This window comes from Brassica oleracea, chromosome C1, assembly GCF_000695525.1.
Source record: "Brassica oleracea var. oleracea cultivar TO1000 chromosome C1, BOL, whole genome shotgun sequence".
Classification (NCBI taxonomy): Eukaryota; Viridiplantae; Streptophyta; class Magnoliopsida; order Brassicales; family Brassicaceae; genus Brassica; species Brassica oleracea.
The window spans coordinates 43037841-43049703 of NC_027748.1; the positions used below are offsets into that span (position 1 = coordinate 43037841).

At 36.9% G+C, this 11863-nt stretch overlaps 6 protein-coding genes across 7 annotated transcripts; 2 read left to right on the top strand and 4 right to left on the bottom strand.

Annotated features, from left to right (window-relative positions):
* Positions 1-81: 81 nt before the first annotated feature.
* Positions 82-2069, bottom strand: LOC106298826 (uncharacterized deoxyribonuclease YabD). Its single transcript, XM_013734963.1, has 7 exons — positions 1736-2069; positions 1577-1650; positions 1255-1336; positions 957-1108; positions 725-878; positions 477-581; positions 82-386 (listed from the first exon to the last, which is right to left on the bottom strand). The coding sequence occupies exons 1-7, from the start codon at positions 1856-1858 to the stop codon at positions 276-278; spliced, it is 801 nt and encodes a 266-aa protein (XP_013590417.1). The 5' UTR covers positions 1859-2069; the 3' UTR covers positions 82-275.
* A 1670-nt stretch (positions 2070-3739) lies between these two features.
* LOC106336339 (GATA zinc finger domain-containing protein 10) lies at positions 3740-5170 on the top strand. Its single transcript, XM_013775177.1, has 2 exons — positions 3740-4205; positions 4397-5170. The coding sequence occupies exons 1-2, from the start codon at positions 3811-3813 to the stop codon at positions 4980-4982; spliced, it is 981 nt and encodes a 326-aa protein (XP_013630631.1). The 5' UTR covers positions 3740-3810; the 3' UTR covers positions 4983-5170.
* A 117-nt stretch (positions 5171-5287) lies between these two features.
* On the bottom strand, positions 5288-8654 carry LOC106336254 (U-box domain-containing protein 7-like). Its single transcript, XM_013775069.1, has 2 exons — positions 8177-8654; positions 5288-6308 (listed from the first exon to the last, which is right to left on the bottom strand). The coding sequence occupies exons 1-2, from the start codon at positions 8560-8562 to the stop codon at positions 5495-5497; spliced, it is 1200 nt and encodes a 399-aa protein (XP_013630523.1). The 5' UTR covers positions 8563-8654; the 3' UTR covers positions 5288-5494.
* Positions 8655-9328: 674 nt separating this feature from the next.
* Positions 9329-9872, bottom strand: LOC106343932 (polcalcin Bra n 2-like). Its single transcript, XM_013783295.1, has one exon. The coding sequence runs from the start codon at positions 9766-9768 to the stop codon at positions 9517-9519; it is 252 nt and encodes an 83-aa protein (XP_013638749.1). The 5' UTR covers positions 9769-9872; the 3' UTR covers positions 9329-9516.
* On the bottom strand, positions 9514-11056 carry LOC106343915 (mitochondrial inner membrane protease ATP23-like). 2 transcript variants are annotated; one of them, XM_013783284.1, is made up of 6 exons: positions 10888-11056; positions 10665-10786; positions 10438-10575; positions 10280-10363; positions 10046-10182; positions 9514-9752 (listed from the first exon to the last, which is right to left on the bottom strand). In XM_013783284.1, the coding sequence occupies exons 1-5, from the start codon at positions 10991-10993 to the stop codon at positions 10048-10050; spliced, it is 585 nt and encodes a 194-aa protein (XP_013638738.1). In that variant the 5' UTR covers positions 10994-11056; the 3' UTR covers positions 9514-9752; positions 10046-10047. The 2 variants fall into 2 exon arrangements, with proteins under 2 accessions (XP_013638738.1, XP_013638732.1); XM_013783278.1 differs by lacking the exon at positions 9514-9752 and having other exon boundaries at positions 9872-10182.
* Positions 11057-11293: 237 nt separating this feature from the next.
* On the top strand, positions 11294-11726 carry LOC106341079 (probable calcium-binding protein CML33). The gene is given in 2 exon segments (XM_013779895.1): positions 11294-11500; positions 11502-11726. Coding segments are annotated over 2 exon segments (432 nt in total).
* Positions 11727-11863: the final 137 nt, after the last annotated feature.

Genomic DNA, 11863 nt, shown 5'->3' on the forward strand with positions numbered 1-11863 from the left:
AGAGACAAAGATTATAACCTTATTAGATATCACTTTTATTATTACGACAGTAATAACAATATAACTGGTTTACACAAGCCGAGAAAATTAAAATACATATTGGTCAAAGAACCTCCACCAAGTTACAGAACCAACAGTTAGTGAAAGATGGTTTTGGTAGATGGCTTAGTTTTATTAACAACAAACAAATAAGCAACAGCAGAAGCAGAAGATGATGAGTGTTCTGTCTCTTTGATGTTGTAGAGACACACACATACACACACCATTTATTGGTCTTAAAGCAATTTAGAACCTGGATAAGAAAACAATCTTACAGTGTTCCCATACGTTAACTCCGCAAGGTCTTCTTTCTTGATGTTTGACAGGTTTGAAACATATTCTAGTACCTGTTAATCACGTAAAAGATCAGACAAGAAATGTGTAATATATTTTCAGAAGAAACAAGAAAAAGGTAAGAATAATATAAAATATCATACAGCAACAATGTTTGCAGGTTCATTGAGAATTGGCTCTGAGCTCTCATCAGATTTTGGTAACCCGTCAGGTGAATCCGTCTCCAACAAGAACCTATCGGAAGGAATCTACACAAGACCGGAGAAATATATATATGATAATCAATATTTATATTATTCTTACCTTTTTCTTGTTTCTTCTGCGTATATTTATATCTAGAAACTTAGACGCATGTCTTTGTAAAGTATAATTTACTGAGGAAGTAACAAACCGATTTCAAAGTGTTCTTTGCGATTTTCTCATCAATGTAAGTGAACCATCCAGATAAGGAGAAGTATGCACCAAGCTCAGCAAGTTTAGGAACAACTTCAGCTGTACCATTGAATGAATGAAGAATCACACCAGCAGGAAAAGGCCCTACGGATCTGCTTATATTTATATCTAGAAACTTAGACGCATGTCTTTGTAAATTATACTTGTAAGGAAAGAACATATACATATACCTCATTATCTCGAGCAGATCATCGAATGCATCGATGCAATGAGCGGCTACTGGTTTGTTCAGTTCTTTGGCAAGTTCAAGCTGAGGGCGAAACACGGCAAGTTGGTCTGAGTAATCAATGCCTGCTGCTAAGGGACTTTTGTCCAACCCAATCTGCGCAAAAATGTTATTATTTTGACATCAATGCTCTTTAGAGATATCAGACAAAAAGGGTTTCAATATACTCTCCAAAACCATATATTTAAAAACATATCGTTTAAGTTTTGATTAACCAAGTATCAAAGATATGAAGAGGCAACCTCCCCAACAGCAGCCGTAGGAGTTGTCTCAAAGAGCATCCTCAATGTGTTAAGCCAATGAGGGCTCCTATCTGCAATAAACCTGAAAACAAAAACATGAATGAAAATAAAAAGGTCTGATCTGAAAGATCATTTGCAATGTTCAAAAACTCGGTATGCGGAATATTAGACGTCTTATAAGAGACTAGTGCTTAGACGGCATACACCGATTTTTTTAACAATTAGACTAATTTTTTTTTTAAAAAAAATATCATTATAGAAAAAATGTTTCTGTTATGACCCATTTTTAGGACAATGATTTATTTGCATACAACATCCATACCAAGGATGAATTCCAAAGCAAGGAATCACAGAAGGATACATCTCTCCCATCTCTTTCACCAAGTCCCAATCTTTCTGCTTCCAAATAGACAAAACCGGTTAACAGAGTATCCACCATGGTAACCGTGTCCGAATTATCATGAAAATATTTTTAAAATACCTCAGAGGTTCCATTGACTGCGAAATTGGTAACACCAACAGCTAAAGCAGCAGATATAAGCTCAGGAGCTTTGTCTATGACTCTCTTATCTTGAAGGTGACAGTGAGCATCAAACAACTTCATTTTAACCGCGAGGTTCTTGTCTCTGAGACTCCTTTCTTCTCTTTTGAGGTTCTATATATAATAGAATGGGATATGCACAAACGTTTATAGCTTCACCCCAAAGACATGGTCTCATCAAATGAACAACACAGAGCGTTGACTTTTGAGATAGTTTGAGGTTTAAGTAACAGAGACTACAAGGCTCTGATCTGGATTTTCATGAGACTGAAGACTATAATGGCAACCTTTGTGAAAACAAATAATTTCCGTTAAAGTATATACTAATATAAAATTTTGTGTGAGATTAAAGAAAGGAAGAAAGATAGGTTTAAATAAGAGAAATACAGCTAAGAATCACAATCCACGGATTTAAATATAAGAAAGACAACTCAAAATCATTATTATTTTTCTTTAACGCTGGATAATTACGCTATTACAATTATTAAAAATATTACAGACGATTCTACAACGACAATTCTACCTGCCATATAAGAATTCACAACTGACAACATCACCTGAGCCGTCCTATGAGATCCACGCTTGACGGTACTCCTTCCGCCATGTTGTAGATCTCTTGTAAATATTTTCTCCCTTAATTCGCATAATTCCGTCTTTTCCGAGATTTGAAACCTAAACTTCATGGTGTAAAAGCATTAATGAACTCTTAGTCAAACCATTGAACCAAGGGGGCTTCCATAAAATCATTATTTTAACACATGTATAGATATGAGTGAACAAATAAACCAAATCCCAAAACCTAAATCAAACCAAGCTTGCTAAAAATGAATCTGAACCGAACCAAATTCAACATAAATACTAAATGAGACTTATTTTATGGTATTTGGTTATTGATTTTATCTGAACCAAATCATGAATATTTGAAAAAACCCGAAAATCAAAATTCTGAAAAATACTCGTACCAAACCCAAACTCAGTTATGAATAAGTACTCAAGTACTCTAATGATATAATTGAGCATCTAAAATAAATAACTATTACATGAATAATTAACTCAAATACTTAGTTTAATATATTTTGGTATTTGGTGATCTTTCTTCTCTGTAGTTGAGTTAATCTGGTTTGATATGTTTTTACTTCGTATTTATCGGATATGATGTGTTTCTTTTCCTTATTTTATTATTTTTACTGTTTAATTTTATTTGTTGAAAATTACACTAATACAAAATTTTGATTTTTGGTTTTGATTTTTGGTCTTTGTTTCACTGGATATTTATTTTATTTTCGGGTTTAACTTAGTACAAAATAATATTTTAGAACTGGAAACTCGATTAAGATCCAAAACCCAAAATTATGTTGGGTTCAACCGGTTTTTGGAAGTGTTACTAAATTCAAACCAAACAGGATTAAACCTGAGGTCATGAACCGGATTTTTGTAATATTTTAAAAGAGTTGAAATTCATAAATCTAAAAACTTGACACTAAATTGAACCCAAACCGAATCCCGATTGATCCCCGAACGCCCAGCCATGCATATAGTGAAGGAGAGTGTGATTGGTAAAAGGAAGTGTAACCCAGAGTAAAAATAGTGGATGAATTGGGAGGAAAAGAAAAATAATAAATAGAATAAATGAAAAAATTAAGAGAAAAAGTATGTGAGAGAACGTTAACTTTTACTCCTGTTAAAACAAGTGGAAAACTTTCTACCCTTTTCAGGTTTATTCAGCTGAAAATAGATGAAAATTATTTTCATTGTATTCAACCTGATTAAGTGGAACACAGAGTAAAAAATATTTAATCCAAAAGTGTCATTCAATCCCGGAAGTTATTTTATTGATCAAAAGCCCACGGGGCTTAGTAATCATCTGTTAAGAACAAAATGGGCCGTTAATGGGCTTTATATAAATACCAGTACGAGAAAGTCACACGTATGTCATGTCTTTTTCCTTCCCTTCAAAACCATTTTCATGGCGGAGAAGCACATCTGCAAACCCAAACCCTAAAAAAACTCGAAAAATGGAGGAATCGAAGCAACAACACCAACTCTTGCTCCAAATGCAGCACCAACAACAGATGCAACAGCGTCAGCAACAGCTCTTTATGATGCAGCATCTCCAGAGACATCAGCAGCAACAGGCGGCCATGTCGAGGTTCCCCAACGCCCATCTCGCTCCTCCGCCGGGTTTAATCCAGACCCGACCCGTTAACCCGTCTTTTCATAACCCTAACGTTCAGCAGCAACAACAGAGACCGATGGTGATGGTGATGCCACATCAGCAGCAACAACAAGAGAAGAAACAGATGCGTCCTTTGAATCAAATGGAGTTACAGTTCGCTTACCAAGACGCGTGGCGTGTCTGCCATCCTGATTACAAGCGACCTTTCGCTTCTCTCGAAGACGCTTGCGAAAGGTTCGACCTTTATTCAATTGAATTGAATTGGTTTATTGGGTTCATTCTTGATTTCATGAATATTCAAAAAGGCCATTCCTTTTTTTTAAAGTCTTCAACTTTTTATCTCTCTGTAGATCCTAAAGTCCACCCATCAATGCAAAGTTCATTTTTTTAATACAATGAAGTTTGCTATTTCTCTGTTTATTCAGGTTGTTACCTTATCACGTGGTAGCAGACTACGAAGCAGAAGAAGACGACATGATCCTTCATTCAGACACAACGGTGTCACGCAGTCAGCAATGGGACGACAACATTGCAGCCAAAGTAGGCGAATTCACGGTGACGTTTGAGAAACAAGTCCAAGCGTTCAACGCTATAACTCAAAAGAGGAAGGATGGTGAGTTAAGGTCCGAGGAGAGGTTGATTGTCGAGCAGCTTTTGCTCATGGAGGAGAGGAAAGCATGTAGTGAGGTGGATAGAGAGATGAAGGCTCATGAGGCGAGGTTGAGGATGGCGGCTATGGCTCAAGCGGGACAAGGGATGGGTTATAACCCGTTGAGAGGTAATGCGTTTGGGAACTATGGAGAACAGCAACAGCAACAGGGACGGTACATGGACCCTGATGAGATGATGATGAGGATGCGTGGTTGGGTGAATAATAATAATAATAATAATAATAGTATTAATAGTCAGAGAGAAGAGAAGGAGCCTGAAGAAGACTTCTTGAATGATGAAGAAACTGGTCAACATGGGAACTGGAGAGGGAATGGTGAATTTGATTTGAATACTCGGTAAAAAAAATGGAACAAAGAGGTTAAACTTTTTTTTTTTGGGTGATTCAGATACTTTGGATTTTGATGATTGTGTAGACTTGTAGTTAACACTTGAAAGGATAGTGAGGGATAAGGTGTTTCTTCTTCTCAGACTTTGGTTGATAATAGTTTACAGTGAAAGAAAATGACTCTAATGAAGTAACTTGAACTGCGTGCCGTTTATATTAGCTACCATTGATGCAACTTGAACTACGTGCCGTTTTATAGCTACTATTGATGTGTGGCCGTGATTATGCAACTTGCAAGTCAAATTCAAAGTTGTTCAAATGGCTCAACAACATACTGTACATTGAAACTTTTTAGAAGTTAAAAAACAAAACGTTTCTATAGAAATGTACCAAAGACTTTTCAACTTACAAAGAGCTTTTTATTATGAACACTTTTGAGTAAAAAAGAAACAAACCAGTCACTAAGAACCAAAACGCCGGCACTGGACTGGCATATATAATGCATCCTTCAATCTTTTCATCACCCTTAGGGACGGACAAGAGTGGAAGCACGTTCTTGCAAATGTCTCAAGCTCTTCTCCATGCTAACTTGCACCATCTCAGCCAACATCTTCTTCGCCTTACCAGACTGATCATCTCCGTCTATATGAGAGATTAAGCTCGACACTATGTTCTCTATTGTATCCGGTTGAACCTCTGATCTCGAGCTATCCGAGTCCCTTAGCAAACAGAGAAGCCTTTGTGCTTTGGTACGAGACTTCGATGTCCCTTGAACCGTGAGCTCAAGGAGTCCCGGTATTACACCTTCTCTGAGAATCGGCTCTCTGTATTTACTCCTATCGCTTTGGCACAGTGTTAATAGCACACCAACGGCGTGCTCCTTAGCTTGTAGTGACCCGTTTTCAAGAACTTCCACCACTGCCAACACTCCTCCTTCATCTGAGACTAAACCCGTTCTCGCTTCCTCGTTAGAAACCATCAAGGACTCTATCAGGGAACAGCATTTCTCAGATGTTTTCGACGATTTTTTACTTGTTTTGAGGAGATTCAGAATCGGCGAGAGTGGTTTGGTCGCTAGGATCGTGGTTAGGTTAGTGGAGAGCGTGGAGAGGTTGGAGAGTGCCATGACTGCATCAGCTTTAGCTTGTGGGCTTCCGTGTTTAATGACTTTGACTAGTAGTGGAATCACTCCGTTAGCTCCAATGATGGGTTTGTTGGTAGCGGATGCGGAGAGTGTGAGCAGAGATGCAGAAGCGTATTCTTGAAGTGTTGGTCTGTTAGATTGTAAGAAGTTCATGATTGGCTCTAAAGCACCGGCTTCAACTATGCTCACCTTGTTCCTGAGATTTGGAAAAAATCAAACAGCAAAACTCAGAATAGTCTCTTAAAGACAATGACACATAAGCAAACAGGCAGAAACCAATCTTTTCAAGACTTTTCTCAGTCATATGAATTGAAATAAAGAGAAACAGAGTTGTAGACCTAAAGATACTTATTTAATTGATTAGTGATTAGGGACACAAAAAAATTTTAAAGTAGGAGAGGAAAAGTGGCTTTGGGTTTAGCTTATCTACTTTGATTGCTCCTCTTTTCTCCACTATATGGTTCACATCCCATTAATAAAAAGAAAAAGTGATCATGATATCAGAACTTAGACCAAAAGAAGAAATTGACTACAAAGGTCGATTGCGTATAAATTAAGGAAGATTCAGCAACAAGGAACCAAAAAAATCATATAATACTAAGTCTGGTGTACAAATAGCTAATAAATACTACAGGTGTACAAATAGCTAATAAATTAAGTTAGGCAAGACCTACTCCCAAAGAAAGAGTTAGTTAGCCTCAGTTGATTTCCATCTAAACTACTACTTGACTTAACCCATCCTCTGTTTCCAAAAGCCAAAAGCCTTCTTGGATCAAAGATTCTTGATAGGCACTGAGATTGGATTGTTAATTTTCCTCTGTTTCTGATGTTAACTAAAGGAGATGGAATTTGCGGCTAACACGTCATGATTCCCTCTCTGTTTAGGGAGATTAAAAAAAAAGATTATTGTGTTTATCTTATCTTGCAACTTGATTCTTTGCTTTCTTATGGACTACAGAAAAAGAAAGAAAAAGCTACGGTAAAACATGACTCTAGCTTTTGTGTAGATCAATAAAAATATCATCAGCGAGTAGAAACCAATCAAACCTCTTGGATTATAACGATCAAACGAAAAAAGAATAGTCAGAGCTCTCCAGAAACCGCATAAACCAAAGAATAATTTTAAAAGGAACAAAGAAGAGTCTCCCTCTAGTAAACGGATGAACCCTAACAAAAATCATTCAAAAAGAAGCAAAAAGGAAAGGTAGAGTACACTCCAAGCAAACAAAAAGCATTTGCCAGCAAAGATAAGTAACAAAAGAAAGTTTGATGGATCCACCAAATCTGATTAAAGAAAGTGCTTAAAAGCATAAAAAAACAGAGTTCGCTAAGACCGAGAGATTATCCATCAGATGCAATCATCCAATCATGATCTTACACGAGACCGACCAAAAGGCACACGAATTTACACCTTTTGATTTTGTATGATGTCTTGATTTTCTCACTAATCTAATGATACAATTTAGCTAATGATCAAATCAGATCACTAATCTAATATTCAGATTTGATTAATACACATGGCCCGATCCAAAGGGATAACAAGATGAAACATTTGCTTTAGCTCCTAAACTCCCACTTCATGAGTTTCAACGTAGATGATGTTTTGAAAGGAATATTTTGTTTCAATTTACTTAAAATTTTGAGGTTTTACGATTAACTTTAATTTTATCGAAAATTGTTCAACCAATTAGATTTTACAGTCTTTTTATAATTGGTTAATAGATTTTAAAATTATATTTTAATAATGTTTTTTAAGAAAAATATTTTTTTTTTAATTTTTGTGTAGTAAGTCAAAACGAAGAGAGTATATAGATGGATGTGATCAATTCATTTATCACAGGTTGGTTTTAATTTGAAGTGCAGCTGAATTTAAATTGATGAAGGAATGTAAATGTATTGATGATTTAGCTTTGTTTTTTAATTTGTTTTTAAAAAATATGAATCTCAGGATCGGCTTTGTTGATTATTTCCACTAATTTCAAGCTTAGAAACCGTTAATCAGATCATCATATTAAAAAAACAAAACAATTCGAATTTTGAGTAAGGAACGAAGAAGAAACGTACTTCTCGTATTTAACGGCGAGGTTAAGGAGAGCAAGCAGAGCCGCCTCGTGGTGCGATTCAGGCGAGTCTAATAACGTCAGCATCGAAACTAGCGGCTCGACGGCCTGCGAAAAGTGTCGGCGGCACCTATGCGACGTCTTCGTCAGCCGACGGATCTCTCCAGCTGCGAACAGCCTCGAATCCGGATCCTCAGATCGGATCAAACCGAGGATTCTCTGAATCGAGGCGGAAGACGACGAGGAAGAAACAGAAACCGAAACCCCCGCGTGGAGCAGTTCGTGATCTGCGTCTCCGCCGCGCGGCGAGTCGCAGTCGTGGCTCGTGTCGATTGATGAAACGGAGGAAGAGGAAGAAGAAGAAGAAGGGACGGTGCAGGCGAGGTCCATTTTGAGAGAGAGAAATGGACGAAAGATCTGTTTTCAGAGAGACGTATTGAGTATGGCGTTAGCTAACAGTTACATACTACGTGTGTATATATAATACACCATGGGCAATATCTATGTAATATTTATATTTTAAACTATAGTTTTCTGTTATTATAAAAGGGCATATTGTATGAAACAAAATATTTATGAGAGAAGGGGTTTGGGAGACTTTTTAGGGATGGCTTTAATTTTCCTAGTTTTATTTGTTGAAAATTAGATATTTTTGAACATATGTGATGTAGATGGGTCAAAGTCTCAAAGATTGACTATGAGATTTTGTGATATATTTTATTATACTAAAGTTTGGTTCTCCACAATGTTAAGATCAGTTACCAACCATTCTTTGTTACACTGTCTTTATCTTAATGTATAGATATATTTGGCTAAGTAATCTAAAGGCTATAAAAGGGAGAGCTAAAACAAATTTTTTATGTTACAGTTTTATAGCTTCTTTATAGAGTCTGATGAAGATATATTTATCTAAGGATATTTAAAAAATATCATCACACTTGGCACCATTCATATAAATATATAACTGTATTTTATAATTTACCTGAAATGCTAATTTCATTATTTTATTAATTCACTTCAGTAAATCATTATATTGATTTTTGGGTATTTAATATTTACTATAAAAAATTAGAGATGGGCTTGGGCAATATAAATTATTGTCTATAACTAAAGCCTTTCCTTTACCATTTCAGGCCACACTAAAACACAAACCAGATAATCAAATATCTAATTATTGTCTACAAGTCTATAACCAAAGCCCTTTACCATTACATGAAATGAAATGAAAGCATAATGAAAAAGTAACATACATAATCTGATAATCAATGATTGTCATTACAAAAAACAAGGGAACAAATTAAACATGATCAAAAACCTCATATGAATATAGATTTAAATTTTGGCTTAGAAAATCTTGGCTACATCTTTCATGAGACCACGGTTAGCCTTTGCGAAATCAGAAAACTCTTGGTACGATATGAATCCATCACCATCGGTATCGATCTCAGCCATCATACGTTTAATGTCATCAAGCGTGACAGAGCCAAGGTTCTTGAGAGCATCTCCAAGCTCGGTGGAAGAGATAGTTCCATCTCCATTAGCATCAAACTTCTTGAAAACACGGTCGTGCTCAGCTTTTTCTGTTGCGTCAGCCATTCTTTTATAGGGGGTTGTGTTCTTTTTGATCGTGAGAGTTATTATATAAAGAGATTTTGAAAGTGAAGAAAGCAGAGGCTATGCTTTAAACTAGGCGATCTAAGGAGTAAACTGAAGTTACTAAAAATAGAATTTGACTCGGTCTTTTCATTAACCGAACTTTGTATTCTGAGCGATACAATGCAAAAAAATGAACGGCTAAATCCAACGGTTTCGCCAGCTTTATATCGATCTCAAAGATCATAACTTTGAAGCAGAAGTCAAAGAGATGTATTACCTTCAGGGAGCTCTGTCAAAAGGCTTAGTGTCATTGTAACAAGTATCCCACACTGCTTCCATGGCGTCTTTCGCTGCTACTTCCGAGCAATATGGGTTGCCGCGAAGCGATTTCAGCACTCTTCTTTTTATACATTCCTTTGGTTAAAAAAAATCAAGAATCAGTTTATATATTAACAAGAACCATCCATGATAACACAAGTGTTTATGTGAACTAAAAGCTATAGCGACTTACTTGTTCATGGCCTCTTAACTTAATGAAACCCCTCAATAGTTCTCTCTTGAAATGGCAATCGCCGCTTAAATGACCTGCACGTATCTGTTTAAAGAATACATTAAGAATCTCAAACCAAAGTATATGTTTAAGAGCTTTAGGCTAACAAACGTAATGACCTCGCTGCAAGCATGATGAGCACAGTTAGTCCAATCCAGATTCTTGGCGCGGCACTCGTCGTAAGCATGGATTAACTCATGTATAACCACTTGGTTCACTTCATCTTGAATGGTCAAATAGTTACTGCACACAGTAATCTTCAAACAAAAACATAGATAACAAAAGAAACTGAGCATCATCAAAACATTAACAAATAACCAAAAGCATTGTTTAGAGCAGTGTTTACCCCTCTTCCTTTAGTGAAGCCACCAGCTACAGGACCAGTACACACAACCGCCTTGACGAAGTTATCACCAACTCTGCACCCAGATTTCTCCATTTGTTCCATCAGAAACTTCACAATCGGATCTAATCAAACAAAACGAAACGAAATTAGTTTCAATACACAGAGATTGCTAAACCCTAAACCCTAGAACAACCAATGGATTCAAGATTGAGGGAAAATATACTTCGGAAACTTCGCTGAATCATGTCTTGGCACTCTTCGATTGATTTGCCGCGCTTTCCTCCGAGGTTCAAATCGGAGCCTGAGTTAGGAGCGGCGGCGTCTTCCATTTCCGATATCTCGAAGCCGGAGATTCCCAACGCGAGTGTGGCGGCTTATGATCGGAGACGGAGAGAAAATGAGACGGAAGGGTAAATGTGTCAATTATCATTAGCATCCTTCCCTCCCTTTCTATCTATCAAACGGTTAACGTATTCAATTCGGTTTGTTAAACCATCGTCTCAGACCGGGTTTAATTTAATCTGTTAAAACTGATGATGGGCTATTTGATATCTTAAAAGAGCCGGCCTGATACAAACCCAACATAGTGAATCAATGAATCCTATATTTAGAAGAAGAGCAATTTGAATATGAATCTGTCTGATATATTTGAGAAATTTGACAAGAACAAAGACGGTAAGATCTTATGTGAAGAGTTTCGTGATGCTGTTCATGCTCTCTCTCCGACCATTCCCTCAGATAAACTCGTCGAGATGTTCAACCAGCTTGACACGAACGGTGATGGCCAGGTCGATGCGGCTGAGTTTGCTTCGTGCATGGACCAAACCGCTGGGTCTAAGTAACGGTGACTTGGAAAAGGAGATGAAGGAGTTGTTTAAATTATGTGATATTGATTGTCATGGGTAAATAACAGCGAATGAGTTATATGTGGTGATGACTGGGCTTGGGGAGAAGTGTACGGTCGAGAGCTGCGTGGAGATGGTTCAAGCCATTGATGCCGATGGTAATGGTTATATTAGCTTTGAGGAGTTTAAGACTTTGTATTCAATTCTAAGGACTTGAAGCCTAGATATTGCTCACTGTAATAATGTTTCAATTGCTGAGGCGTTTGGTTAAATGATTTGATTTCACAAGAATTATTCAATTTCAAAACAAAAGATGATTGCACCATTTAGACATAAACATGAATTAGGGCATGG